Genomic DNA, 25594 nt, shown 5'->3' with positions numbered 1-25594 from the left:
TTGAAGCTGTTTAGACTGTGGGTCTTGGTGACAAAGGCCAGTTGGCTGTAACCTCATTCTCCTGGGCCCAGTGAGCAAGCAATGGGGTGCATGCAGCGAGCTCCAAAAACCAAACTTGACTTCAGACGCTCGCCGTCCCGAGAGGCCCCGATGACTCCGTGCATTGCCTTCGGCTTGAGCAACGCAACACCCCACGTGCGTTTCATTTTTCAGAGTCCACCCTGGCAAATGCTGCCGCTGCAAGATCCCTGGCAGCGAAAGGCGCCCTGAACTTTCAAGGAAGGAGATAAATGGCTTTGAGCTGAAAACTCCCAAGACCATCTTGAACTTCTCTCTTCTTGCTGCTTAGAGAGGACGTCTAAGAAATCTGCACGGAATATGTGGCCTCGACCGCCCGGCCCCGTTTGCCTCTAGCCTCATCTCCCACACCTGCCTCACACCTCTGCCAGCACCTCCCACTCGCTGCGGTTCCACACGCACTCCCTTACCTCGAGCTGCCCTTCTGCCTCCGGCACCTCCCGGACTCCGGGGGCTCCCTCCTGTGCTCCTCAGGACTCAGGCCAGGTGTCAGCCTTGCCAGGCTCAGGGAGGTGCCCCTCCTCCTTGTTCCCAGGACACCTGCGCCTCCTCCGAGGAGCCACATTAAGGTCTCTTCCGAGTTATTCCCCCATCTGGCTCTGAGGGCGCAGCTGTGTGTGTCTTCTGCTCTGCTCCCAGGGATTTTTTTTCCCTCCCAGTTTCCTTCCTCTAGCTCATGATGGGGGTGATTCCCCGTGGGAGCCCCAGCAGGCACCCCTACAGGGCAGCTTGTCGGTTTCTAACGCTGGGGTTCCGTGGGCTCCAGAACGGAGCTTCAGTTCCTTTCCCTGCTTGGGGTTTCTGCAGTGTTTGCTCCTCTGCTATCTGCTCTCCTCCGCTAGTCCAGCTTCTGCTTTCCCAGCCCAGGGAGTGGAGTGTGTCTACTTCTGGTTTAATGGGCGGGCAGGCTTCACTGGCTCCTGGGTTTACGCAGGACATGCGGGTCTCAGTTCCCACCTCATAGGGGCTGAAACCTTGTAGCAGACCCTTCTAGTGACCACTCACATCCCCTGGCCTCCGCTGTGACCGGGGTGGGCAGTTGCACATGGACTTAGGTTCATTTTACACCTGAACACATGGGTCAGGCCCCCCAAGCCCGTTTATTTCCTCCGTAGGAGCCTCGCAGCCCGTGATGGGGCAGGATCTAGAGGCCAGGTCTGGACTGTGCAGAATGACCCCCTGGGGCAGCTGGGATCAGGCCCAAGAGGTGGCTGGGGATGCCAGTCAAGGAGCCCAAGGGGCTAGAATTAGGGTTCCCCCTGGGAGATGTAATCAAGAGTCAGGACAAGAAGGGCGAGTGTGAGACTGAGCAGAGCCCACGTAAAGGGACAGGGCCAGGAAGGGGAGCCCCAGTGGCAAGGGCTGCAAATCTGATTCCAGGCGACACAGGCAGGACCAAGGTATGGGTGTCCCTCTTCACTGAACACTGGCAGTAGAAGTCCTACACAGCCAGCTAAGGCCTAGACTGTTAAGTCTAGGACAGAACCCCATGGGTCCTGATTGTCCCCGGGTAACGCAGGAAGGTGGGTACTTCCACAATAAATGTAACGCCTGATGGTAATGCCAGTTTTCCGGCCCAGGAAATCCCATCTCCTCCCACAGACACAGAGCCAACATCGAAGGCAGGACTCCCCACTGGAGCTCAGCCTGCCCGAGATCCTCCAGGAAGCCTGCAGGGCCCCACCCATGCAGGGCCAGAGAGGGAAAGGAAACCGTGCTCTGGACGCAGGGCAGTCTGTGGAGAGGAGGGCAGAGCCCCGGGAAGCCACCCACTGGTGAAGCTTCTCCTCACTGGCCCTGCCTGTCCTCTTTGCCTGCTTCTGGCAGCTTCTGGGCAGCTGTTTGGGCTTAGGCTGCTCTCTGAGAGTCTCATGCAATCACTGCATCCGGCATCATGTCCGGGACCTCGAGATCCCCTCCAGGTCTTGAATCCACCTCTTCTTTTGGAGGCCAGCAAATTAAGAAGACAAATGACCTGTCCTACCCACTTCCAATGCAGAATAGTGAAAGAGAAAGCGGAACGGACTAAGAAACACTGCACACTCCCCACTTAAAAGGGGAAGGCAGCCTCATTGCGTGTGGGGCGCCCAAGAGGGAGTCTTCCTGCCCCAGGGGAGCAGTGAGCTGTTAGATAAGCAATGTGCTCACAGCTGCATATTAGCCTGACTTAAGAGAAAAATCTTGAGAGTCCATTTTTAGGTGGCTGCATTATTTACTGTCATTGAGGTGATGTTCACACATGTGTGGCATTTGAACACTTCTAAAGAATGGAAGAACATCGACAAATGCAAGAGGATCCCAAATGAAGGCAGGGGGAAATTGTTATCACAAGAAAAGGTGGAAAGAATGGGTTGCTGCTGCCTCGCCTGCACCCACGCCCACATGGAAAGTATGCTTTAGGTATGGCTGTTTCAATTTGTCTTTGACCTTCCCAATTTGGGGGAGCCCAGTTTTGAAATGTAGTGCTCTGGGAACACCCTGACTCGGAATGTCCACCCATGCTTCATCACATCTTGGGAATTTTAGGGGGATGGCGCCAGGCACACCTGGCGCACAGCAATCTGGTGTGTCCACTTGTTTGGCCCCAAAGGCAGTGGAGAGGACAGGTTGGCCCTGGGCTGATTTTGCAAGAGGGCTGAGAATATGGATAGTGAAATCATCACGGGGTACTGAATAAAAGGGACCAATAACTCATGACCTGAATGTTCAACAGTAAAGACAGGAGTTAAATGATATCATGTCCATAGGATAAAACAGTATGCAGCAATTTGAAAGTTTCAAGGAAATTTTGATGGCCAGCGATATATAGACAGTAAATGTAGGCATGTACTTATGTACACACACACTTCTTCCATATATCCACTCACACATTAGAAAAATATTCTGTGATTACTCCTACCCTTCGCAACAGCATGGATGGAACTGGAGAGCATTATGCTAAGTGAAGCCAGCCAGGAGGTGAAAGACAAATACCATAGGATCTCATGTATAAGTAGAACCTAATCAACAAAACAAACAAGAGCAAAATAGAACCAGAGACATGGGAATAAAGAACAAATTGACAGTGACCAGAGGGAAGGGGACAGGGGGATCACATGGGAAGGAAAGGGAAGAGACAAGTCAAGGAACGAGTATACAGGATCTGGGGACAACGACACAGACAGGGGTGGGGAAGAGGACGGACAGTGGAAGACGAGGGGTGGGTATGGCGGGGGAGAGTAATGGGGGGGAAATGGGGACATCTGTGGCTGAACAACAATTAAAGAAAGAAAAATATTCCATGATTAAATGCACCAAAGTAACAGTGGTAATTTATTTTTTACTTTAAAAAAAAAGAATTGTATTGAATTCATTGGGCTGGCACTAGTTAATAAAATTATGTAAGTTTCAAGTGTATAATTCTATAACACAGTGGTAACTTCCTGGTGGGAAATTTTTTATCTGGAAAAAAATTTTTTAATATATATCCTCCAAATCATCCACCATGAGCCCAAATTTCTTTCAGAACCATAAAGAAAACAAAGGTCTTTTCTGCTCGTTGGCTTTTTTAGAGGTTAAGAAAAAACTCCAGTCTGAACACAGCACGTTAGTCTGCAGCCTTCTGTTCCTGTTTGCTGGGAGGGTGAAGAAGCTACAGCCGAGCCACCCGCAGCCCCTGGGCCCTGCCGCAGGGGAAAAGTATGAGCACCCACTTTACCGGCAGGAGTTTTTGTAGCGGGTGAATTTTTGCAAGAAAAGTAAGCACTTACCCATCAAAAAATCCTGAGGTTCTAGTCCTTTAATTTAGGAATGACTAGTCCAACAATGTTCAAGTTGCTATGGATTGAATGTCCACATCCCTCCAGAAATTAATGTTAAACCTACCCCCCAAGGTGACAATATTAGGAAGTGGGGCCTTTGGGGAAGTGATTAGGTCACGAGGGTGGAGCCCTCATGAATGGGATTAGTGTCCTTGTCAACAAGGCCCAACAAAGCTCCTTCCGCCCCTTCCGCCCCATGAGGCACCGGGGCAGAGAGCCCTCTTCCAACCCAGAAGCAGGTTCTCACCAGATACCGAAACCACTGGCACCTGGATCTTGGACTTCTTGGCCCCCAGAACTGTGAGAAATAAATGTTTGTTGTCTATAAGCCACCAGCGGATGGTGGTTTTGTTACAGAAGTCCCAAGCAAACTAAGACAAGTCAACAACAAGGTGATTCTCTACCAAAATACACAAGCACCTGACCCGGAAACATCGGCTGTAAAATTGACTCTGGTCACCAACAGCTGGCTCAAGTAACATCTTTCAGGGAAAAGCTTGTTTCTTGGCAATCCATTTACTGGATCAACCCTTTTGTGTGCTTCTGAGGTCTCGGAGAGAGCCTTGGTCCAGCCCTCAGCCGCCACACACCTGCTTCTTTGTCTGCGAGTCACCGTCAGGGCGTGGAAGGCAGGGTACTCAGCAGACTGTCATCTCCGAGGCAAATGCGTCCTGAAAGTACTGCTGGAAAAACTCTCTCATGTCCCAGGCATCAGTCAGGGACAGTTACTCTCAGATGTGCCTGAGACCCCAACCCTGACTGCAACGTAAGGCTTTGTTCTTTTTACTGGAACCAGTAATGAGAGAAAGTAACCACTATTTTATTTTAAACTCTCACCCAAGGACATGCTTACTGGTTTTAAACAGAGGGGGAGGGAAGGAGAGAAAGAGAGAGGAACGTCTATTGGTTGCCTCTCACATGCACGCTGACTAGGGATTAAACCTGGAGTCTGGCATGTCTCCTGATCAGGAATCAAACCCATGACCTTTTGGCTTACAGACGACGCTCCAGCTGACTGAGCCACACCAGCCAAGGCATCACCACGGTTCCTAATCATGCCTGCACTGAGGAAAAATATGAGCAACTCCTGTTCATTCCTCCCCCAACTCCGTGTTTAAAATCTAGCTTGTGTGCTTCCTCAGGGATCGGTAAACCACAGCCTGCAAGCCAAATCCAGACTGCCACCAGATTTTATACATACGTTTTATTGGCCCTGGCTGGTGTGGCTCAGTGGATTGAGTGCCAGCAGGCGAACCAAAGGGTCGCCGGTTCAATTCCCTATCAGGGCACATGCCTGGGTTGCGGGCCAGGTTCCCAGTGCGGTGTGTGCGAAAGGCAACCACGTAATTGATGTTTCTCTCCCTCTCTTTCTCCTCTCTAAAAAATGAATAAAATCTTTAAAAAAAAAGTGTTATTGGAACACAGCTATGCTCATTTACGTATTATCTGTGACTGCTTTAGTGCCACAGTGACAGAGGTGGGGGGTTGTGACAGAAACTGAATGGCCTACAAAGCTGAGAGTGTTGACTATCTGGCCCTTTATAAAACAAGCGTGCTCACCCTTGTACCCTCTGATATATTGTCTCAACAAACGGGCTAGGGAGAAACTGTTAGAAGCTGCATGTGGATTTCACTAAGAGTCTACACTCTACCCTAGGAAAAGGTATAAAAAGGGTAGGAAGTCACATCTGTTGTCAGAATTTCTTCAGTGGGATAAAATTTTGCTATTTAAGAAAACCTTGATTTAATAAGAAAGGATGGAAAGAAGGAGAGAGGGAGAAAAAAGAAGGGAGAGAGGGAAGGTAGGAAGAAAGAAGGGAAAGACAAGGGAGGGAGGAAGACCCTCTTCCCCTGCTGGACTGGGAGCCCTCGAAGGAGTCAGCTGTGTGCGGTAGGAAGACCCCATGGCCACCCACTGACCCCCAACTTCCAGAGCTCCCCACTCTTTATTACACTATGATACAGCAGCAACGCCAGGCTGCAGACTGTCTCCAAACTGAGATTCCACTCGGAGACAGAGGTTAGATAACACCTAGATACTGCATATTGTATTTGGTGGATGTAAAGAGTGTGTGAAATGCTCTGAACAGTTCCCATCTCTTGGGTCCAGAAATTTCTCTCTAAGCTTAAAAAGAATCGAAGTATGGTCTACTGCAGAAAGAGAAGGCGTCTCTAAGCTGACAGAACCCCAGAACACACCATCGGGTGTGTCATTTCCACACTTCTTCTACCTTGGTCATGCTAATTTTGAAGACAAAAAACTCTTTCCAAATACTCATCTTCACAAATAGTTCATTATATTCAGCCAGATAGAAAACAAATTCTTAATGACTTTGAAATAGATTTCTAAATAGAAAGAAGCACAATCAGCAAATTGTATACAGTAAATAAACTTTATTTATCTGTTCTTCCAAGATGACACTGCCAACAGTCACAGGTTTGCATATGATAGTTATATACTGACTATTTACAATTTACAGTAGTATTTTTTCCTCTGAAAAATATAAGTACAAAAGCTAAGTAAACAATGAGGTACTGCTGTTTGGATTTATCATTATGTCATAACTTAAAGAATTAGTTTTTAGTAAATATTCAACAAATCATTCTGGATAAAATAGTCAATTAAGTGTTCTAATTTATCAGAAAAATCCACTATGTGTCACCTCAAAATGTATTGCACAAGTCTTTTAAAAAATCACTCTAAAAATAAATAGAAAAGGCAAGCAGTTCTTTTAAAAGAGGGACAAAAAGGATGGAAGAAAGGAACATTAAGTGAGCCCATAAATCAAGTTAAGTCATTGAAAAAATTTAAACAACATAAAACTCTTCCCAACCAAGAAAAAGGAAGAACAGAGAAAGAAGGATCATCATTTCTGCACCGAGACAACCTGCCGTGAAGGCCGGCTGCCCTGGGTCTGTGGGCCAGTGTCCGCTCTGTCTTGGTCTCTCGGCTGCACGAAGAGCCCTGAAGGCCAGCTTCCTTCTCCAGAGCAGCAGCACGCAGCCTCCCAGCCTCTCCCGGCACCGCTCTCCTCGCTTCTTCAGGACGAAGATCGAAGCCAGGACTGGAACAAGGGAAGGAAAAGAGGGTAAAGGGTGGGGGAAAGCACCTTCCAAGTCGACTTTCTGGGAAGTCGGTTGTTTCAAGTTAAAATTAAATTATATTCTATGGCCTGGGGATTGAAGTAGAAATATTCTAAGTATTAAACTACAGAAATCTAAAAATCAATGTTCTTGGGATGATCTGACCCAGGGTCAGCAACCCTGAAAACAGTATTTCCAAGCGACACTGGAACTGCGGCCCTGCACCACGCGCTGAATGCTCCCAGGCCACATCAGAGAAAGCCAGGCGCAAACACCTGCCCTGGCAGAGTGTCTCGAGGATGCAGCAATTCAGACTGGGTTGGAAGAGCAAAGAGAGCTCCCCCTTCCCCAATGTGTCAGTTTTCCTACGGACTGCAGTTCTCCAGGACAAGCTGGGAGCAGAGGACAAACAGCATTTTGGGGTCAAAAGCTATGCCTCATCTGAATTTAACAAACTTAATTCTAAAAAGTTAAAATGGCCCTGACTGGTGTGGTTCAGTGGATTGAGTGCTGGCCTGAAAACCAAAGGGTCTCCCGGTGAATTCCCAGTCAGGGCACATGCTTGGGCTGCAGGCCAGGTCCCCAGTGGGGGGCACATGAGGGGCAACCACATACTGATGTTTCTCTCCCTCTCTTTCTCCCGTTCTTCCCTTCTGTCTAAAAATAAACAGATAGATAAATAAATAAATCCTTAAAAAAAAACCTTAAAATGTTATGAGAAATGATGCTAAACCTTCCTAATCAGGTTTTTCTCCTTAAAACACTAAAAGCTCATAGGTCAAGTATGAAGTTAAAAAGAATGTCATAAAAATAAATTGCTGAGTAACATTAAGTAATACAGGCAAACTTTCATATATGTAGTGGAAAGTTTTGAAATCTCCTCAATTTGTAAATGAACAATATAACCCACTACTGATGATGTACTTCCAACAGTATATTATTTATAAAACTAGTTCAACAATCACGTTGGCCCTAGAAATCTAGACAAGATAAGAAAAACCCTCCTTTATATTTGAATTCCCTCATCAGTGAATTCCATCTCCAAACCTCAGCCTGAGCCGTGTGGGCAGAACGCCGTGCGGGCAGAACGCCGTGCACGGCCCTACAATGCCGTGCAGCGTCGGTGCCGTGAGAGACAGAAACGCTGGAAGGTTTCTTGTTCAAGGAGGAGGCTCAGAAAACATGACCAAAACTGGCAATGTGCAGTCATTAAATAGATCTTGGAATTTCAAAAATTATGGAAGACATTATTTGGGAAACAGAAAAAATATAAGTATTTACAATATACTAAGTAACAGTATTAGGTACATATTAAGTTTCCTGTGAGTGACTATTATGCGTCTGTAGAAAAGCCCTTGTTCTTAAAGTTATTTGCTAAAATACTGAGTTAATGTTTGCGAGCAACTGTCAAAAGTAACAGTGGAAAATACACAGAGAGAGAAAGAGCGAGAGTGAGAATAAGTGGGAAAATCTGGCAAAATGTTAGTAACTGGTAAATATAGGAGGGTACATACATATTTATTGTACCATTTTTGCTAATCTTACATTTAAAATTTTTTAAACTAAAAATTGAGGAGACAACCAATTAATCAGTCCACAGAAATGCTGCAGAGAAATCACTTCCAGCAATAACAATATTTAAGTGCACTAATATAATAACAAGAATGATGCTATATTTATATTATTATTTAAAAAGGAAAATTTAGGACTACTGAGTTTGATATGGGATTTACATGGCTGAAAATAATTCCACATCATCACTAAGGCAAGTTAACTGATATATATTAAAATCAAAATGAGACTGAAATGTAGGCAGGAAGGATTTTTAAAGCTAAAAGGTTTTTTTAAATGCTGTATATTGGCATTTTAAACCTTGATACTGTTAGCTGAATACTAGCTGAGTTAACAATCACAGAGAATCTTTCATTATAAATAAGCTCTATTAATTGTGATCCAGGTCATTTGTGATTTGTGAAAATCCTAGCAAAGTTTGAGGTAAAAATGTCGCCTACATTTTTAGGGGTGTGAAACCAAGCTAACAGCATGAGTGATATGTGGTGACTTGGAGAGGTGTTTAAATATTGAAGACAGTCAACTGCTCTGAAACGCTGTAGACACTTCCACTCGTTGTAAGACTGTGCTAACAGACAGCCACCTTCAATTAAAGCAGGCTGCCTAAGGGTCTCCTCAGGACAAATGCGGTACTTTGTTAAGTTTTATGATCCCAGGAAGGAAAAACAGTGCATTTATTTTGAAATCACCTTTACTAGTTTTCATTATTTCCGATTAGCCTTGACTCTGAGGAGGCTTTACAATATTTTAAATTCTGGATTTGTGAAATATGTCACTTTACTTTTACCTAGAAAATGATTTTTCATTTCTCACCATCTTTATTCACTTCAAAGAACATTTTGGGTAAATAAAAAACTAAAAAGAATACAATATACATAAATACTACTTTTGATTCTTTAACAAAATTTCAAAGAGTAATTTTGAAATTTTCAGGTACTATTTTAAGAAATAAAATTTCTAAGAATTATGTTAACACTGGTAGCAATGATTATTAATCTATGATTATAAATCTATAAAACAGAATTAATGGGAAATACCTTTATTAACCCATAGCAAAATCATATATTCATTAAACAAAAAAAGCAAAAGAATTCCAACAGAATGGTTAGTATCATGCAATGCATCTGATTTTTGCACAGACGACACAAGACATTACTCTCCACTCACCACATGCTAACTAAGCACAGACTGATGGTTTACTCAGAAGATGCCGCTGCGAGGTGAAGCGTACTACAAAGCCAGGAAGAGAAAAAGCTTATTGGGTTAGTTTTAAGACTTAATATAACACACAGAATATATGTGTATATGAACTTCAAAGGGTTAAAGAGATTGTACTTAAATTTTTCTCAAACCTCCCCAAATCAAGGAAGTATAGGCAAAGTATAAGGCACCTGAATACCTCCCTCCTATCCTAAGTAAATGTAACACTATATAGCTTAGATTTTACTTATAACTTTCATTAAAAAATTTAAACAACATAATTAACGATGTACTTCACACTTTTAGTACCTATTTATGTGCTTGATTAATTAGATTATGATTATTTGCTTTATAAAAAGAGTTCTTTCATAATCCCATTAGAGTACACATTCAGATTTTATTTACATGATCTCAACTGACCATCAGCCTGCTGGTCAGGGAAATGTCAATAACTATGGCTACAGTATATGTGTGTCACACTGTCATTCCTAAAATCTGTCCAATTTATCACCAAATAGCTCCCCTGAATTCAACAGTACATCAGAAGTGGTTTCAGGAAGGATGACCCACCCAAGATTTCCATTCAATGGGAAAGCTTTTTCAAACACAGTTTCAAACCCAATTTCAAACACAGTTTTTAATACAGTAACCTTCCTAATGAATTCTATAATTCTATGCCCCGTCTTAAGATGGTCATAATCCAAAATTATTAACTAGCTTCCTGGTTTGCTTTAAAACAGCATCAGCAAGAACAGGTGTTACAAAATCTGAGTCTACTGTTGGATAATTTGACCAACCTCAGAAGTATCATTTTATTTATTTTTTCTATTTCATGTGGGGTTAGTAAAAAGCAGCAAAATCAAAAGGCAAACTAAAAAGTACTTATTTGCAGCACACACAACACAGCAAGGCTAATACCCTATTGGAAAACTTCAAAATGTACATGTGTGGACGTCCCCCCATCTGTGCCTGTAAGCACTGAAAACTGAGACACCATGTTCGGTGGCCATGAACAGGAAACTGGTGACTGGGATTGTAGGATATCCATATAATCATACAATCAGCCATTCAAAAGAATGAGGTAGGTCTACTTGTAATGAGGTGGCATAATGTAAAAGCACAGTAAGTGAGAAAAGCAAACTGCTGCATACTCTCATTTTTATAAAATAAGTAATAAAGGACCAATTGTTAATATATTAATAAAGTTTAGCAAAGTTTAGAAAACCTGGGGATGTTCAGCACACCATCAAGAAGGAGGACCTTGGTGCAGTGAAAACAGTTGGGAGGCTCAAAGACCATAAAGACCTGGCTTCCTGTGCAGTGTTTCTGAATCACATGCAGTGTGTTTTGACAATGATCACCTGTTACAAAATTCTAAAAAGAGTCAAAACTACTTTTAAGATAGCAAATCCATATTTTACATGTACAGTATTTTTCACTACGCATCAACGTCACTGACATTTGTTCCCTGAGTCCGCCTTGCAGCATCTACTGAGACTATACAAGGGAAAGACAAGCCTCTACTGGGACAGAAACCCATCGCAGCTGACAATGCAGGGAAGTTGAGGATCTCACTAACTCAGAGAAGAGAACTTAAAATTCGGACCAGCAGGAGAGACGTGAGAAACACTGACTGAAGCACAAGACCAGTCTAAGGCAGAGACTGATCAGGAACTTGACAGAGAGCAACAGATCTGCATGAAAGCAAAGCCAAAACAACGTCAACAGAAGGTGGTTTTTTAAAACAACTAGAGGTGCACAGGGAAAGAAAATAAGCCAAACCTTTTTCATCCAGAAAAAAATTCTTTTAAAATTAAAAAATAGAAAAAAGAAAAAGAAAAAAATTATTTTAATGGAGCCATCAAGGAAACAGCCATCTACATTAAACATGTCATTAAGTTTGCTAGCACTATAAAGAGAAAAATGTATTTGTAAAAATACTTTTTAAGAGGTTTCTAAATAACAAAACCTTTTCAATTCCAAGAGATAATTTAGCAGCTGCTTAAAATAAACTTTCTTAATACTGTATGCCAACTGTACTTTATTAATGAATAAACTTTCTTAGTGAAATAATTCTAAGTAACAAATAACACTCCTCTAAAAAATAACTCTGATGGTGTACTTCTAGGGCAGTTTTATTAAGCAAAACAAGTTAGACAAGCCAAAGATGTCTGCATTCACCCCAGTGCCCGGCTCCCCTGGCCAGCTAACCTATCTAAACCACCACGAAATGAAATAAGGGCACAATAAGCTGAAAATTGAGAGGAGCGAAGCGGCTGTTCTGGGGAATAGAGGTATGTGCACATCCAATACGTGCATTTTCTTTTTAACTTCTGCCTTCTGCCTGCAGGCAATTTTTTCCACTTGAAACCAATCTAAAACTTTTTTACAAATAATGTACTGCTTTGGAGGGGACAAAACCTGAGAGATAGACTAACCCAACGCACTCGTTTTACCAACAAAGGCTGGAAATATAAAAGACATTTGCGCAGAGTCATGCCAAGGGCCAAGCTGTCCAGGGGTGGGCTCTGGCCAGAGCAACGCTGCATGTGGCTGACGGTCGAGGGTGGTGGAGGTGGAGGTGGGGACATTTTTTGAGCTCATAACATTCTTCTAAAATGACTTTACTGTCCTGCTGTGGCCTTTAGTGGTTTATCTTATGTACACTAATGATTAGTTTACCTTCCCAAGTCTCACTTTCTAGGAAGGACTAGGTCCATACATGGCTACATGCTGGCTGAGTGCTCACCACCCCCAGCCCTACATGCTGCCAGAGCCCTGCACAGGCATTCTGCTCCGGTTGCCCGACACAACGGTGTCAGCTTTGTGAAGACACAGAGGCTCTGAGGCTTGCCCTAGTTCCCACACTGCGGCAGTGAAGGACTGGATTCCTTCTCTGCACACCACGACCCTCAAACCAAACTGTAATCATGCTCTATAATTTACTCTTCCTTAACAGATGACTTCTCATGTATCCTTCTACTGGGAAGATATTTTGTATAACGGCATCGAAAAGATATGCATGTATCTTTCCACTGGATATCTTATCTTTCTATTGGAAAAAAGAAGTCACTGTTCTCTGCAGACTTGTGTTCCAATCGGCTACCTTTCACTGACAAGGGTACAATTCGCTGAAATTTCAAGAGACTTGTTCAAAGACAGTAACTGTTACTGCTCATTTTATGAATGATAGCAATCTTAATGCTCATGTGATTCTTGCTGCAACTTTCTCAATCACCAACGATAACTTCTCATCGAATACAGAACAATTGTGAGTTACTCCATTCTGTCCCAAGAATCTCCTTATACTGACAAAAGGTGACTCAAAGTGATTTATAAGTCCTCTTTGAGTTCATTATAGGTCATTTCACATTCCCTAAGCATTTATTTTTATTATTTGAATTATATTGTTTAGGTATATCTTTTTTTCATGTATGAATGGATGAACAGGATCCACCACCCTTTCACCCCTATCTAAAATGAATTCTACTTGACTCAGAAATAAAAAGTATAATGGTTTTTAAAAATTTGCTTTCAGATAAATATTAAAAAAACCCAACTCCTTTGTTTAAAAATGTTTTTTCATGGTTCACTGTCTACATGTAGCAATTCCATTACTTTCCCTTGACGCAAAGCAAGCTGGGACTGCATGTGTACATGGGCTGAGGAGGAGTGTTTCCTGACACACTTGCCAAGCAGTGACTCAGGATGAACCTGCACTTGAGAAGGCGTCCCAGTAACATGTCACCCAAAGGTCAGGGGAGAGTTTGCCATGTTCAACATTAAGATGATAAAGAGGCCATGGAAGAATAAACAAAGATAATGAAAGATATGGAGAAGGAATGTTTCATAAAAAACAAACTCTACAAGAACTGCAATCGTCCCAGAAAATATATAATAGGTATGTAATACAATACACAATGGAGTATTGGGACAAAGGTCAGGGATGCTGGGGTGGCCTCAGAGGAAGCCTGGAGGTCAGAATGTGCCTGGGATGCCTTTAGGACGGACCCTGTGCAATGAATGGGTCACAAGAAAGGAACTTCATAAATGGCTGAGGTGAGCTGTGGGTATTTTGCCTGGAACGGAAAAGCCTTCCATCTAGACCATCTCCAGATTTTTGGTTCAGGTCCAGGGGTTAGAACAAACTGGTGACCACTACAGAAAGAGAGGTCTGGGCTCAAGATAAGCAAGAACTTTTTAAGACACACGCACACAGTCTGTCTAGATAACATGGGATGCTTATTGGCTCAGGCCTTCTTACTGGAGTTACTTGAACGCAGGCTAACCCATCACTAAGGAGATCTTTCCCTGCTCCAGTGAGGAGAGAAGAGCAGTACTGAGACCATGACATAAGTAAAGAAACTGGGGGGACAAGATGGAAGGTACTGCAGGCTAATAGCAAGGAAAGAAAAGGAAGCAGAAAGAGAAAGCCCGGGGCAAGACACAATGCTTCACACGTTTCACTCTGCTTAGAATAGATGTTCTGAATTACTGGTTCAGGGCAAAAAGAAGTTAACATAGAGAATTTTGCATAATTTATGAAGTCGCATGTTTGTTCATTTTAATCATAGCAGACTTCACACAAAGGTTTCTGATAACTCAATTATCTACATCTCCCTTGTAGGGTGTGTCAAAAGCTCAAAAATGCATGAATTCTGTCACTCAGAATTACTGTACATTTGAAAATCAATGGAAGTAGAATAAAGAACTGTACTATGTAAAACACCATGATATACACTTACTAGATATACCTGAATAAATGCCTTTCCTATCCTTTCCACAAACAGCCCAGATTCTGGACTCCCATAAGGCATGTATGGATGTGACCCCACACATACTATTAAACAAGACTGTTCCTTCCTTGAGGGCATTGGTTCATATTTGCCCTAAGTTAAACTTTCTTACTGTGGATCCACCCTCATTCTTCAGGCTATGTTACAATAAAAATAAATAAATTCAACTTTTTTTACCAACTTAAAGTCCTTGTAAATGAGCCAGAATGTAAATGAATAAGATAGAGACATCTTTTACCCATAAGCCACTTTTAAAGCTTACCATTAGTCGCGCATCTTCTCTTTCCAAAATTTTCTGAGTCTGATCATCAGGGAACTTCAGCACGGAGGTTATAACTTTGGCCATGGTCTACAAGGGAAGTTAGGAGATGATCACCAACAGACGTGAGAGCAGGAGTGTCATCCATCTGACATGTTCTGCTGGTGAGATTCTTTAGTGCTCTCAATGGAAGCCACAACCAAAGAAGTATGATGTGAAGGTATCGGGCAAGGAAATAACAGCCAACACTAGCATTTCAATTTAAAAAGACTCCTCACAGTGTCTGGTTGATGTTATTTTAAGATGCATCTACAATAGCATGAAGCTATACAAAGTTCTAATGCTCTTGGCCCTTCTACTTATTAAGACGAAACTTTATTACTCATTCATTTTATAAGACTTTTTATTTGTAGAAATCTATCTAGTGAGTGATGCATTGCCAAAACATTTACTCTAAATAATCAGAATTGGATACTCCCAAGTTCAGCTTTAACTAAATCACATCATATATCTCATAAACATGGGCTACTGCATGAACATGAACATGCTTAGTATCTTTAAGACATGCAGCACATCAACCTACAAATTACATTTTAAATAAACACAAGATGTTTTGTTTGGTAGAAAACATGATGAATCAAACATTACACATGGTGGCTTGCAAAACAAGATCATAAATTGTGCAGATCTAAATAAATATACCGTAAGTCAGACTGTCACCCATAAGCTCGTGGAAAATTCTCCTCAAAGGCTGAAATTGCCTATTTTGTATCAAGATGAGATGTTTTGAGGGAGACAGAGAGGAAAGAAGATACCACTCATGAAATAAGTAGGACAAATAGTTCAGAGCTTACATACAAACGCTGGTGGCTAGTGCTGTCTTGGGGGCCCCCCAGAGAAGGGGAGACTCGCCCAGAGACCTGACTCTCACACTCTATTCCCGGTACACGGACTGTGCGGTGGTGGTGGTAGGGAAGAGGGGGTGGAAGAGACAGGCCAGAGAAGGTCACTGAGGATAAGGTGACACAATAGAGTTAAACAAAAATTTTGGAAACTCACATCTTTAGGGAAAAAAGTATCATTATTTCCAGGAAGGAAAGAAATGAACATTTTTAAAAATTCCTAGTATGTTCTAAGCCTAGGCAAGGCACTTCACATATTTCTAATACTTCTTTGAACTAAGAAATCAACTAACACCACAAACCCCAACACAGCCGGGTGTTAGTTTCAGCCCCTATCTTTCTTTTTATTTTCTGCCTCTGCCTTTTGATGATCAAAAAAACCCCATTTAAAACAACTTAGTTCTTGGAGAATTGGAATTTCTTGGAAAACCCCAAAGGCATTTTACAAAACCCTCATCCTTTTTATTATATTGTTATATTGAAGTCTAGAAACAAAGCATAAACGCAGCATGAATGGCAAGAGAAATATGAAGTAGTGACTATTTCAGTATTCTTTTTATTAAAACACTCTGAAGCAAATCAAATGTGTTCTGGTATATTATCTATGAAGGCTATTTTTAGGAAATAACAAAAATCTAAAATTCAGAAATTTACAACTGTAAGATTTTTAAAATTTGGATAGCTTATAAAGTTGAAAGTACCCCCAAATCCAGCTGTATGCACTATGAAACCACGTTTACAAGGATACACAAGCATGTCTGTCAAAAAAAAACAAAAGAACTAGTGTCCCTTCACATTTCCAGGGGATGGTAACTGGGAAACCCACCTCTGAATTCATCAGCCGTCTCACCAGAGTTTGCAGCTGATTGCCCCGATAAGGCTTACAGCTCGTGCCTGGCCTGCTGGCAACCATGCTCGTGGAGCCGCCCAGCCCTCCGCCGCAGTGTGGGAAAGAAGTCCGACTACCTACCCTACACGCAATGCCTGCAGGCCCCGGGCGTGGGCAAAGGTCAAATAAGCCACCTGGTTCAGAAGTGGCTCTGTTGCTAGGTTTTCTTTAGGGAGAGGTTTCAATAAAAGTTAGGATGAGAAACATTAGCTATTGAAAAAAAGAAGAGGCTGACCTTTAGTAGCAATAATAGCACAAAGGATCAAAACCCAAGAAAAGGAAAGTGCAAGAACAGAAGAAAGAGTGGGAGCTTACTTTTACCTCACACTGTAAGAATGTGTGTCCTATGTGTGGTCTCAAAAAAGTCATCTTCCTCATGAAACTGAAAACACTGTGTGCAAAGGCAGATGAAGGATCACAGGTGGGGTGACACACAGACCCTGCCAGACAAGAAACAACTGCAGAGGAGGTTCAGACTGTAGTGGCCATAACAGAACTCTGGCTCATTCTAGAGCCATAATCTGTTCTCCACTTTAAATTCTTTATTAATGTGTAAAAATTGGACAAATCAGGAAAACATATGTCTAAAACAGCTCTGACCTTGTCAATCCCTACTCAAAAATTCTCAGGGCTATCCTGCAACACCTCCAGGTAGAGCTGAAAGCAGGCCAGGGCCTCCGCACTGCGCAGCCCTAAGCAGTCACTTCCCCGGTACAGATCCAGTGTTTTAGTTGGACCAGACTACACGTCTTCCAAAACCCACATTCAGTGTCCTGCCTTGAACCTCTTTCTAGGCTTCTCTCTTACCTGAGGTCATCTACCAAAATTTAAGCCACTTCCTCCCACCTTTAAGCCCTATTTATCAAGCAATATGCATGATAAATAACATGAACTATTCAACACTTTATTATAAACAGGCTCTGTGTTAGACAACTTTACCCAACTGCAGGGCAAATGCTCTGCAAACGGTCTCCGCGCATTTGAGATAGGCTAGACCAAGAGAAGATGTTCAGTACGTTAGGTGTTTCAAGTGCATTTTTGGTATAATATTTTCAACTTATAATGGGTTTATCAGGAAGTAAGTCAAAGGGCATCGGTATATGGTAAACTCCTTAAAGTCAGGGATAGTGTCAAATTCCATCTCCCTATCTATTCTGATGATAAACAAAGGGCCATAGGTATGCAGTAAATTAAATGGAAAATCTGCTACCAATTTTCAATATTTACTTGTAAAAATGTGAACGCAGAATGATAGCCTACTCATCATTTTTAGGAACTAGAAAAATACACTGCATGACGATCATGAAGACAGAGAGAGGACTCCTTGCCTTGAGGACATCCCTTTGTCCTCAAGCTATCTCTAAAAGTCACACCCTGCAACTAACTGCAAAGCCTTGGAAACAGTAGCTTAGACCTGGCTGAGCAGGCAAAGCCCCGGACGACATCCTTTGACATGAGCTGTGTCTTTCTTCAGAAGGACGTACACTCTGTAGAGAACTCATCCCACATACATTCACAGCCTCCAAAGGGAACTTGTTGAGGCAGTCTCTTCACTTCACAGACCAAGAAAAGGTTAAATAATTTATTTAGCAACAACACCGCGATGATAGTTTTAAAGTCGCAAATGAACCAAAATAGCTAAAGTTCTAATAGGCTATTTTTTTAAATATGCCTTTCCCTCTTCTGTGTAATAACTAGGCAACATAAAGTACCACACCTCAAACACAGGCTGCTATCCAATAAAGACAGAGTAAGAGAAAGTTACATGTCATTAGCTTTGTTTTAAAAAGATAGGAGAAAGTTCGTTTTAGCTACCCTTCAAATGAAAACAGTCCTTAGGGGACAAAGTCGCGGAGTCTCTGTGCATCCTCCGGTGGCGCACATTCAGGATCACATTAGTTACAACTTTAATTCGAAACTATCTGATTCGGTGACATGGGATTCCTACAGCTATCAAGGACTCAAATGACTCTAGCCCTATAACTTCCAGTGCTTAGCTGAATATATAATCTATAAATTCATAATATTATTTTAAGAAATTTTCTTATGCCCTTACTTTTTGTTTTAAATAGATTTCAAATCAATCCCTGAAATGGCTTAGCAACCTATGACTCAGTAACCCCCAGAGACCCACAAGTTAAAACACTGACTGTTTCTAAGAACAGAAAACTCATTATCCCATTCTCAGCCATGCAGACTTTGTAAAAGTTCATGTACATAAAAACTTGAAACAAAATGAGAAAAATAAACTGTTTTAAATGGAAAATTTCATTTGAGGAAAGACTCATGGATTTCCCTAAATGCATTTGATTCAAGATATATTTACTAGAAGTCCAGTAACACTGTAGGGGATATAAATAAGACTCTACACTCAAGGACCTTATAATAAGTTCAACCTCCTAAAAAATTAGCCAAGCATTATTACTCATATGATGTGGTAGTTTTTAAGTGATCAATATACCTTATGTGAAGGAATAATTTTTACAGTGATTAATGTAAACTATTTTAAAATACCCCTAAGTAGTCATTCTTAATTATGACCATTTCCAGTACTTTCATACTATTAGACCTTAAGTCTCTATGAAAATAAAATCTATTATCTTAACTTTAAGATCTGCAAGTCAAAAATTAAATAGCCACACGCTTCACAAAGGATTAAGTTAATGAAATTTAGGATTTTAGTATTTTACATTATCCAAGTCTTTTTTTTTAAATCAGTATTTTATAAATGTATAACTATAAGCAAAATCTGGCCCTTAACCTCTGTAAATTAAGAGCAATGACACCCATCAGCTATCATTAGCATGTACTGTCTGTTAACAGTAAACATATGGAATCAGTATGTGTATTAAAAATGGGACATATCTCCTTTTAAAGTAAGCCACATGCCAAACCCCCATCATGATTTATACCTTAGTCTCACGACCCATCATATACTCAAAAAGCACTTTTCGCAAATACTCAAACTCAGTAGGTTCTCCGAAGAGTGAGACATTAGTATGGTACAAATTGCCACCTGTCAAATAAAAAACAGATTAAGTTGTAAAGACAAAACTAGATAAACTCATCATTACTTAGAAAACAGAGAAACTGAAAAACGACTGAACAAAGAGATACATCATTCCTGTATTAATTATACTGTACTGCATGGTATTCTATTGTATACACATAAAGCACTCCAAATGGTATTCTTCCCTTGTAGAGAAAACAAGAATTAATATAGTAACCTTATTTCTCACACTTTTCCCCTCTTCCTTCTTCTGAAATGACAATTTTAAAAGACTATACTTAGGGAACACAAATATTCCTAAAAACTGGTTTTCTTTCTTAAATATTATGTGTTGGCTTCTACAATGATTAAAATTAGCAACCATTTTTATTTTATTAAGAACTTAGTATCTCAGAATAGTATTCTAGTTTTTCTAGTATTTCAAGTGTAAAAACACTTTAAGTTTAAATCAAGTTTCCAAAACTGTCTCTGAAACACAGGATAAGTAAAATAACTTGAAAATGCGTGATTAATGTCATTATAATGGTTTTCAAATATTTTGATTCACATCTTTAAAAGCTGCCATAAAAATTTGTAATACATCTGTTAAGCTCCATTCAATCTAAAAGTAAAGAACACAGTTCAGATATACGAAGTAACACTGTGACACACTTTAATCTGAATAAATTCATAATTATGCATTATGTGAAGCCTATACTTGTATCAGCCTCCAGGAATGTGGCCCACTAGGTAATCTGAAAAACCCTCTGCTACCGAGGAACATCTAAACACTGCGCGAAAGCTGCGCGAAAACACTCTAGGATCGTAGGAAATCCCTGAGGGGGTAGAGAAACACAGGGGCATGAAAGCACTGATTTAACAGGAAGGCAATGACAACCTGGGGATGCCTACAGTCAAACCCACACGGAGCGCTTTCTCAGGAAACTAGAGACTGGGCTTGGGGCCCCTACAAAGGGGTGCTGTACTCGTGCTGTGACATCGGGACAGCTAGACAGAAGACTGGAGGTCAGCATGAGGAGCCTCGGAGGCACTGCAGTGCTCCGGATGGCGGCATCCAAGGTTTGGACGAGCCTCTACACTCAATTTGATGTCACATGTATGTGTATGTTTGACTACTTTATTTTCTTAAAGTATCTGTTTTTAGAAGACCCAAGTCACTCAAACCACACTCTGCAAATACAAAGTGCCAAGAACTTCTTATGAGAGGTCAGTCTTACCTTTGTACGGGGTCCCTCCAGTTGTTGCACACACATTTTTCTCACATTTCTTCAAACGGTCTTCTAAATTGTGAATCTAAAATAATATATATTTAAATCACACCATAAAATTCACATGGACACCATATGAGAACAAAAAGGACTGCTGTAGCTACTAGATTTTTTTTAATGCTGAAAGTGTATCACCAAATAAAATTAATACAAAGGGTTTCTCAGGTATGACACCAAAAGCACAGCCCATAGAGGAAAAAATACACAAACTGAACTGTAGCAAAAGTAAAACTTTGGGGCCCCAAAGGATCACATCAAGAAAATGAGCCCTGGCTGGTGTAGCTCAGTGGATTGAGCACGGGCCTGCGAACCACATGATCGCAGTTTGATTCCCAGTCAGGGCACATGCCTGGGCTGCAGGCCAGTTCCCAGCAGGGGACCCACGAGAAGCAACCATACATTGACATTTCTCTCTCCCTCTCTCCTTTTCTTCCCCTCTAAAAAAATAAATAAATAAAATCTTAAAAAAAAAAAAAGAAAAGATGCCCTGGCTGGTGTAGCTCAGTGGATTGAGCGTGGGCCTGTGAACCAAACAACTGAGGTTCGATTCCAGGTCAGGGCACGTGCCTGGTTTGCAGGTCAGTTCCCAGCAGGGGATGCACGAGAGGCAACCATACACTGATATTTCTCTCCTTCTCTCCTTCCCTTCCCCTCTAAAGATAAATAAATAAAATCTTTAAAAAAATGAAAAGACAATCTACAGAATGGAAGAAAATATTTGCAAATCATGTATCTGATAAGGGACTTAAATCCAGAATATGTAAAGAACACTTAAAATTCAACAATAAAAAACCAAATAACCCAACTTAAAAATGAGCTAAGAACTGTAACAGACACTGCTCCAAAGAAGATACACAAGTAGATGATAAGATGCCTGACATCATTACTCATTAGGAAAGTGCCAATTAAAACTGTAATAAGATACCACTTCATACCAGGAGGGCTATAATCAAAAAACTTGGTGAGGATGTGGAGAAATTAGAATCTTTATACTGTTAGCAGGAATGTAAAATGGTGCCACTATGTAAAACAGTTTGGTGGTTCCTCAAAAAGTTAAAACATATAATTACAATATGATCTACCAATTCCACTCCTGGTAATATAATCCAAAGAACTGGAAACAGGTGCTCAAACAAAATTGCAAAGCCAACTATTAAAAGTCAGTTCTTTCGTAATTAGTTAAAAGAGATCCAAACACACACTACCATGAACTAAGGAAGGTAGTTAAAACCTAAAGCACCAACGGGACCGGTACCTGCTCTCTGAACTCCTGCTCCTTCAACTTCGCGTCATTGACCAGTGTCGTCTTCTGTGCGAGTTGTGTCTGAAAGAGCAAACGTCAAGTCTGAAAGGCATGTGGGTGTCATCACCGTCTGCACACTCTTCTGTGCTGGCTGGGGATTGTTTTCAATTAAAACAGTTTCTTTATATTTTAACTTAAAACTCAGAATGCCCCTGCAAATGCACTATCTTCAGTCAAATTCAATGAAAATTTAGTCTTACCTGTAGCTCCATAATTGATACCTGAAAATTGAAAAGAAAAATGAGTATGTACAATAAAATTTTGAAGAAACAATAAAATGGAGTAATAGGAAATTACAAGGAAATAAGAATTCAATGTTACAGTCTTAAGAGAGTAGTCAGATTTGATATGACACAACTTTAAACATTTGCTTTCAAACCAGGCCTATTTTGCTGTACAAACTATTATGGTATAAATAATGCCACACTCACTAAACTTGTAACACTGAATACCACCTGGCAGGAGAGGGTTTACTGAATATACTTCTGCATTATCTGACTCTTTTATAACAAGAATATATTCATATAATTTTTTGCATAATTTGTAAAAAATTAAGCATATTACTATCTATTTAAAGCATATGGGCCCTTTAAGGAAACTTCAACAAGTATTTCTGGGAATCCACTCTTAGCTATACTCACAAATAATTCTTCATTGAACACTGATAAGCAATGCAAGACATAACAGAAACGACAAAAGGAAGGAAAGGATATAAATTCAGAAGAATATGGCCTCACAGTGCTTACCACAGGCTGTGTTCTCACACCGCCTGTACAGAAAGATGAGGCCGAGCAAACCCACCCCGTGCACACCTCAGCCCAGGCCCTTTGCCTGGTCTGTATTGTGAATGGGGGACATGGGGTTAAAAAATTTTTTAATTAAAATAAAAATAAATAAATAAAGAAAGAAAATAAAGAAATTAAAAATAAATAAAATAAAAATAAATAATAAAATAAATAAAAAATTTAAAAATTCAGAAGAATAAAATTTAGAGTAGAAATAAAAATTAAGGATATTTCCTCTCCTTTCTTATGACACAAGGACTCAGAAAACCTAAATATTAATCTCTCAATACTCTGCCATCCCAACACAGGTCAGACTGTCACTACATGCAACATCAATACTTATTTTGATACCAAGGAAAAGAATGTGTTAGATAGTAAAATACATGTATTCTTCTTAAAGGAAGTAATATTTTATAGCGCCTGGTATATTCACATCATAACCAAATAGGGCAGGGGTTGGGGGAGGCCTCCCCTGCCCATTCCGGGAAAGTGGTCCATGTAATTGGTGCCTGGAAAATTGCTACCTGGTAGCAATTCATGACATTCTGGCATGAATTCATGACATTCTGTCATGAATTCCCCATAACTCTCAAGGATGAAGACATGAACAGTATGCTCACCTACTTCCTCAAGCCCCTCATGACAATGCTATGGAAAGACCACACTGGATGAGTGAGAATATTTTAGGGAGAAGGGTACTCCCATGTGCCCTGTGGGTATGCACATGTTGAGGTGCACAGTGGAACAGGAAGCCACAGGGTAAACAGGGCCTATCTTTCACAGCATCAACTTTACTTAAAGACTGGGAAGATAGCGCTGGCCAAGAGGCTCAGTTGGTTGGAGCGTTGTCCCATACACCAAAAAAAGGCTGCGGGTTCAATTCCCAGTCAGGACACATACCCAGGTAGCAGGTTTGATCCCCAGTCAGGGTGCATACAGGAGACAAACGACTGATATTTCTCTCTCGCATTGCTGTTTCTCTCTCTCTCTAAAATCAATAAATATGTCCTCAGGTGAGGATTTAAAAAAAAGAATGGGATTATAAAAATGCCTAGATACACAGTGCCAGATCTCTTTGAATGCAGTCCAATTTCTCAAACTAATCCCATTACATCTGCACCTGACTCATTAACCAAGGAGAAAAACAGCAACTGTTTTTCTTCATGGTATATAACTAAAAATCTTTCTACGTGACTACAAATGAGGCTATATTAGAGCAGCATAGAAAATTTACATGAATTTTTAACACAAAAATATAAAACCCTAAAAGTATCACACTGTCTACCAACCACTCTGGCTATGCCTCGGGGCCGCGGGGCTCGCCACCTGCTGCAGCCCCTCCCACAGGAAAGGCTGAGAGGCACTCGTGTAACAGAAATGTCTAGGGCCCAGGGGTGTCCCACCTCTTGGTGTCTTCGGGCCACACTGGAAAAGGAGTTGTCTTGGGCCAAATTACACACACAAACAAAAACTGATGAGCTAAAGAAAGCTTGTAAGTAAATTTACAATTTTGTGCTGGGCAGCATTCATAGCCATCCTGGACCACATGCAGCCAGAGGGCTGGACAGCCCTGGCTAGGCTTTGAAGCCTGACAGATTGGGTTTAAATTCCCAATACCATTGATTTGTGAGCTTGAACATTTTATTTAACCTCTTTGAACCTTAGTTTCACTGTCTATAAAACACAGGCAAAGGTTTTTGTTCCCATTAAATGAGGTAGGTACATGTGTTAGTAAGGGAGTCAAATCATGGGATTGACAATGCTTTCAAGAAATAACGCAACGCCAAGTCAAGTTCCTCTCACTTCATCATTGCCAGGGTCTTCCTCCTGCTGCTGCAGCCTCTGCTGACACTTCCTCTGCAGCTCCTCAAGTTGAGTCTGCAGGTCCATTACTTTTGCAGTCATTTCTTCTTCACGAGCCTTTAGAATAAAACAAACGTGTTACTAAACTCACCAAAAAGAACATAGTAGAGAGACAACACGGTACAGAGAAAATTATCTCTGTAAGACAAACCTGAACATTTTTGGAGTCAGCATCTGTGCTAAAAGAACACTTGGAATTGGAATATTGATCAAATTTAAGCAATGAAGACAGGACGAGTGTCTGCTGAGTAAGATCACACAGGAAAAACCACCATAAACAGGTATCTGATTTAACAGATGCTGACTTGCCAGAACCAAGGAGCAGTATCAAAAAAAACAAACTACATGCCCCATGGCAGAAAACGAGGCAATTAACCACCACAGGACACACAGAAATTTGACTTTAAATACCATTTGTCATGAATTGAGACCACCTGAAAAAGAATGCACCCCTTCTCTCAACATAAGCAAAGCAGCGGTCCCCTTCAACATCTCCCCACAGAGAGACACTTTAAGCAGCTACCACCCCCTAAACCACCATTACTGAGAAACTGTCGTAAACACATTCCTGCCTGCTCTTGGTTTTGTGTTTATTCCACCTTCTACCACCCTGTGTGAATATCTCTGTCCATGTGGCTTGGCCTTGTGTGAAAGAGTCATCTCTCAGCTATTTATTCAGTCGAGCCCAGATTTGAACATGTCAGTCAGCTATGTCTAACGATGCCTCTGACAGCTGTGGGATGCCAATCTAAAGCAAGCCCTCTAAGAATTACAAAAGAATCCTT

The 25594-nt window shown here is 41.2% G+C and overlaps 1 protein-coding gene and 1 non-coding gene across 5 annotated transcripts in view; one reads left to right on the top strand and one right to left on the bottom strand.

Annotated features, from left to right (window-relative positions):
* Positions 1-6257: 6257 nt before the first annotated feature.
* The window catches only part of GOLGA4 (golgin A4), a 90714-nt gene continuing 71377 nt past the window's right edge, over positions 6258-25594 (bottom strand). For 2 of the 4 annotated variants that reach the window (XM_037070725.1, XM_037070728.1), the window contains 8 exons: positions 24750-24866; positions 22362-22382; positions 22114-22182; positions 20808-20883; positions 19493-19596; positions 14793-14879; positions 9702-9764; positions 6258-6943 (listed from right to left, as the gene is read on the bottom strand). In XM_037070725.1, coding sequence (XP_036926620.1) covers positions 9735-9764; positions 14793-14879; positions 19493-19596; positions 20808-20883; positions 22114-22182; positions 22362-22382; positions 24750-24866 — 504 coding nt within the window. In that variant the 3' untranslated portion in view covers positions 6258-6943; positions 9702-9734. The remainder of the gene's footprint in view (positions 6944-9701; positions 9765-14792; positions 14880-19492; positions 19597-20807; positions 20884-22113; positions 22183-22361; positions 22383-24749; positions 24867-25594) is intronic. The other 2 variants (XM_037070727.1, XM_037070729.1) reach the window with 1 other exon arrangement.
* Positions 22891-23021, top strand: LOC119004133 (small nucleolar RNA SNORA51). Its single transcript, XR_005070126.1, has one exon. It is a non-coding gene; the product is annotated as a small nucleolar RNA SNORA51 (small nucleolar RNA).

This window comes from Sturnira hondurensis, unplaced genomic scaffold (genome assembly GCF_014824575.4).
Source record: "Sturnira hondurensis isolate 20B ecotype Veracruz unplaced genomic scaffold, ASM1482457v3 Scaffold0019006, whole genome shotgun sequence".
NCBI classification, from domain to species: domain Eukaryota; kingdom Metazoa; phylum Chordata; class Mammalia; order Chiroptera; family Phyllostomidae; genus Sturnira; species Sturnira hondurensis.
This window is presented reverse-complemented; position numbering and strand designations above follow the sequence as displayed.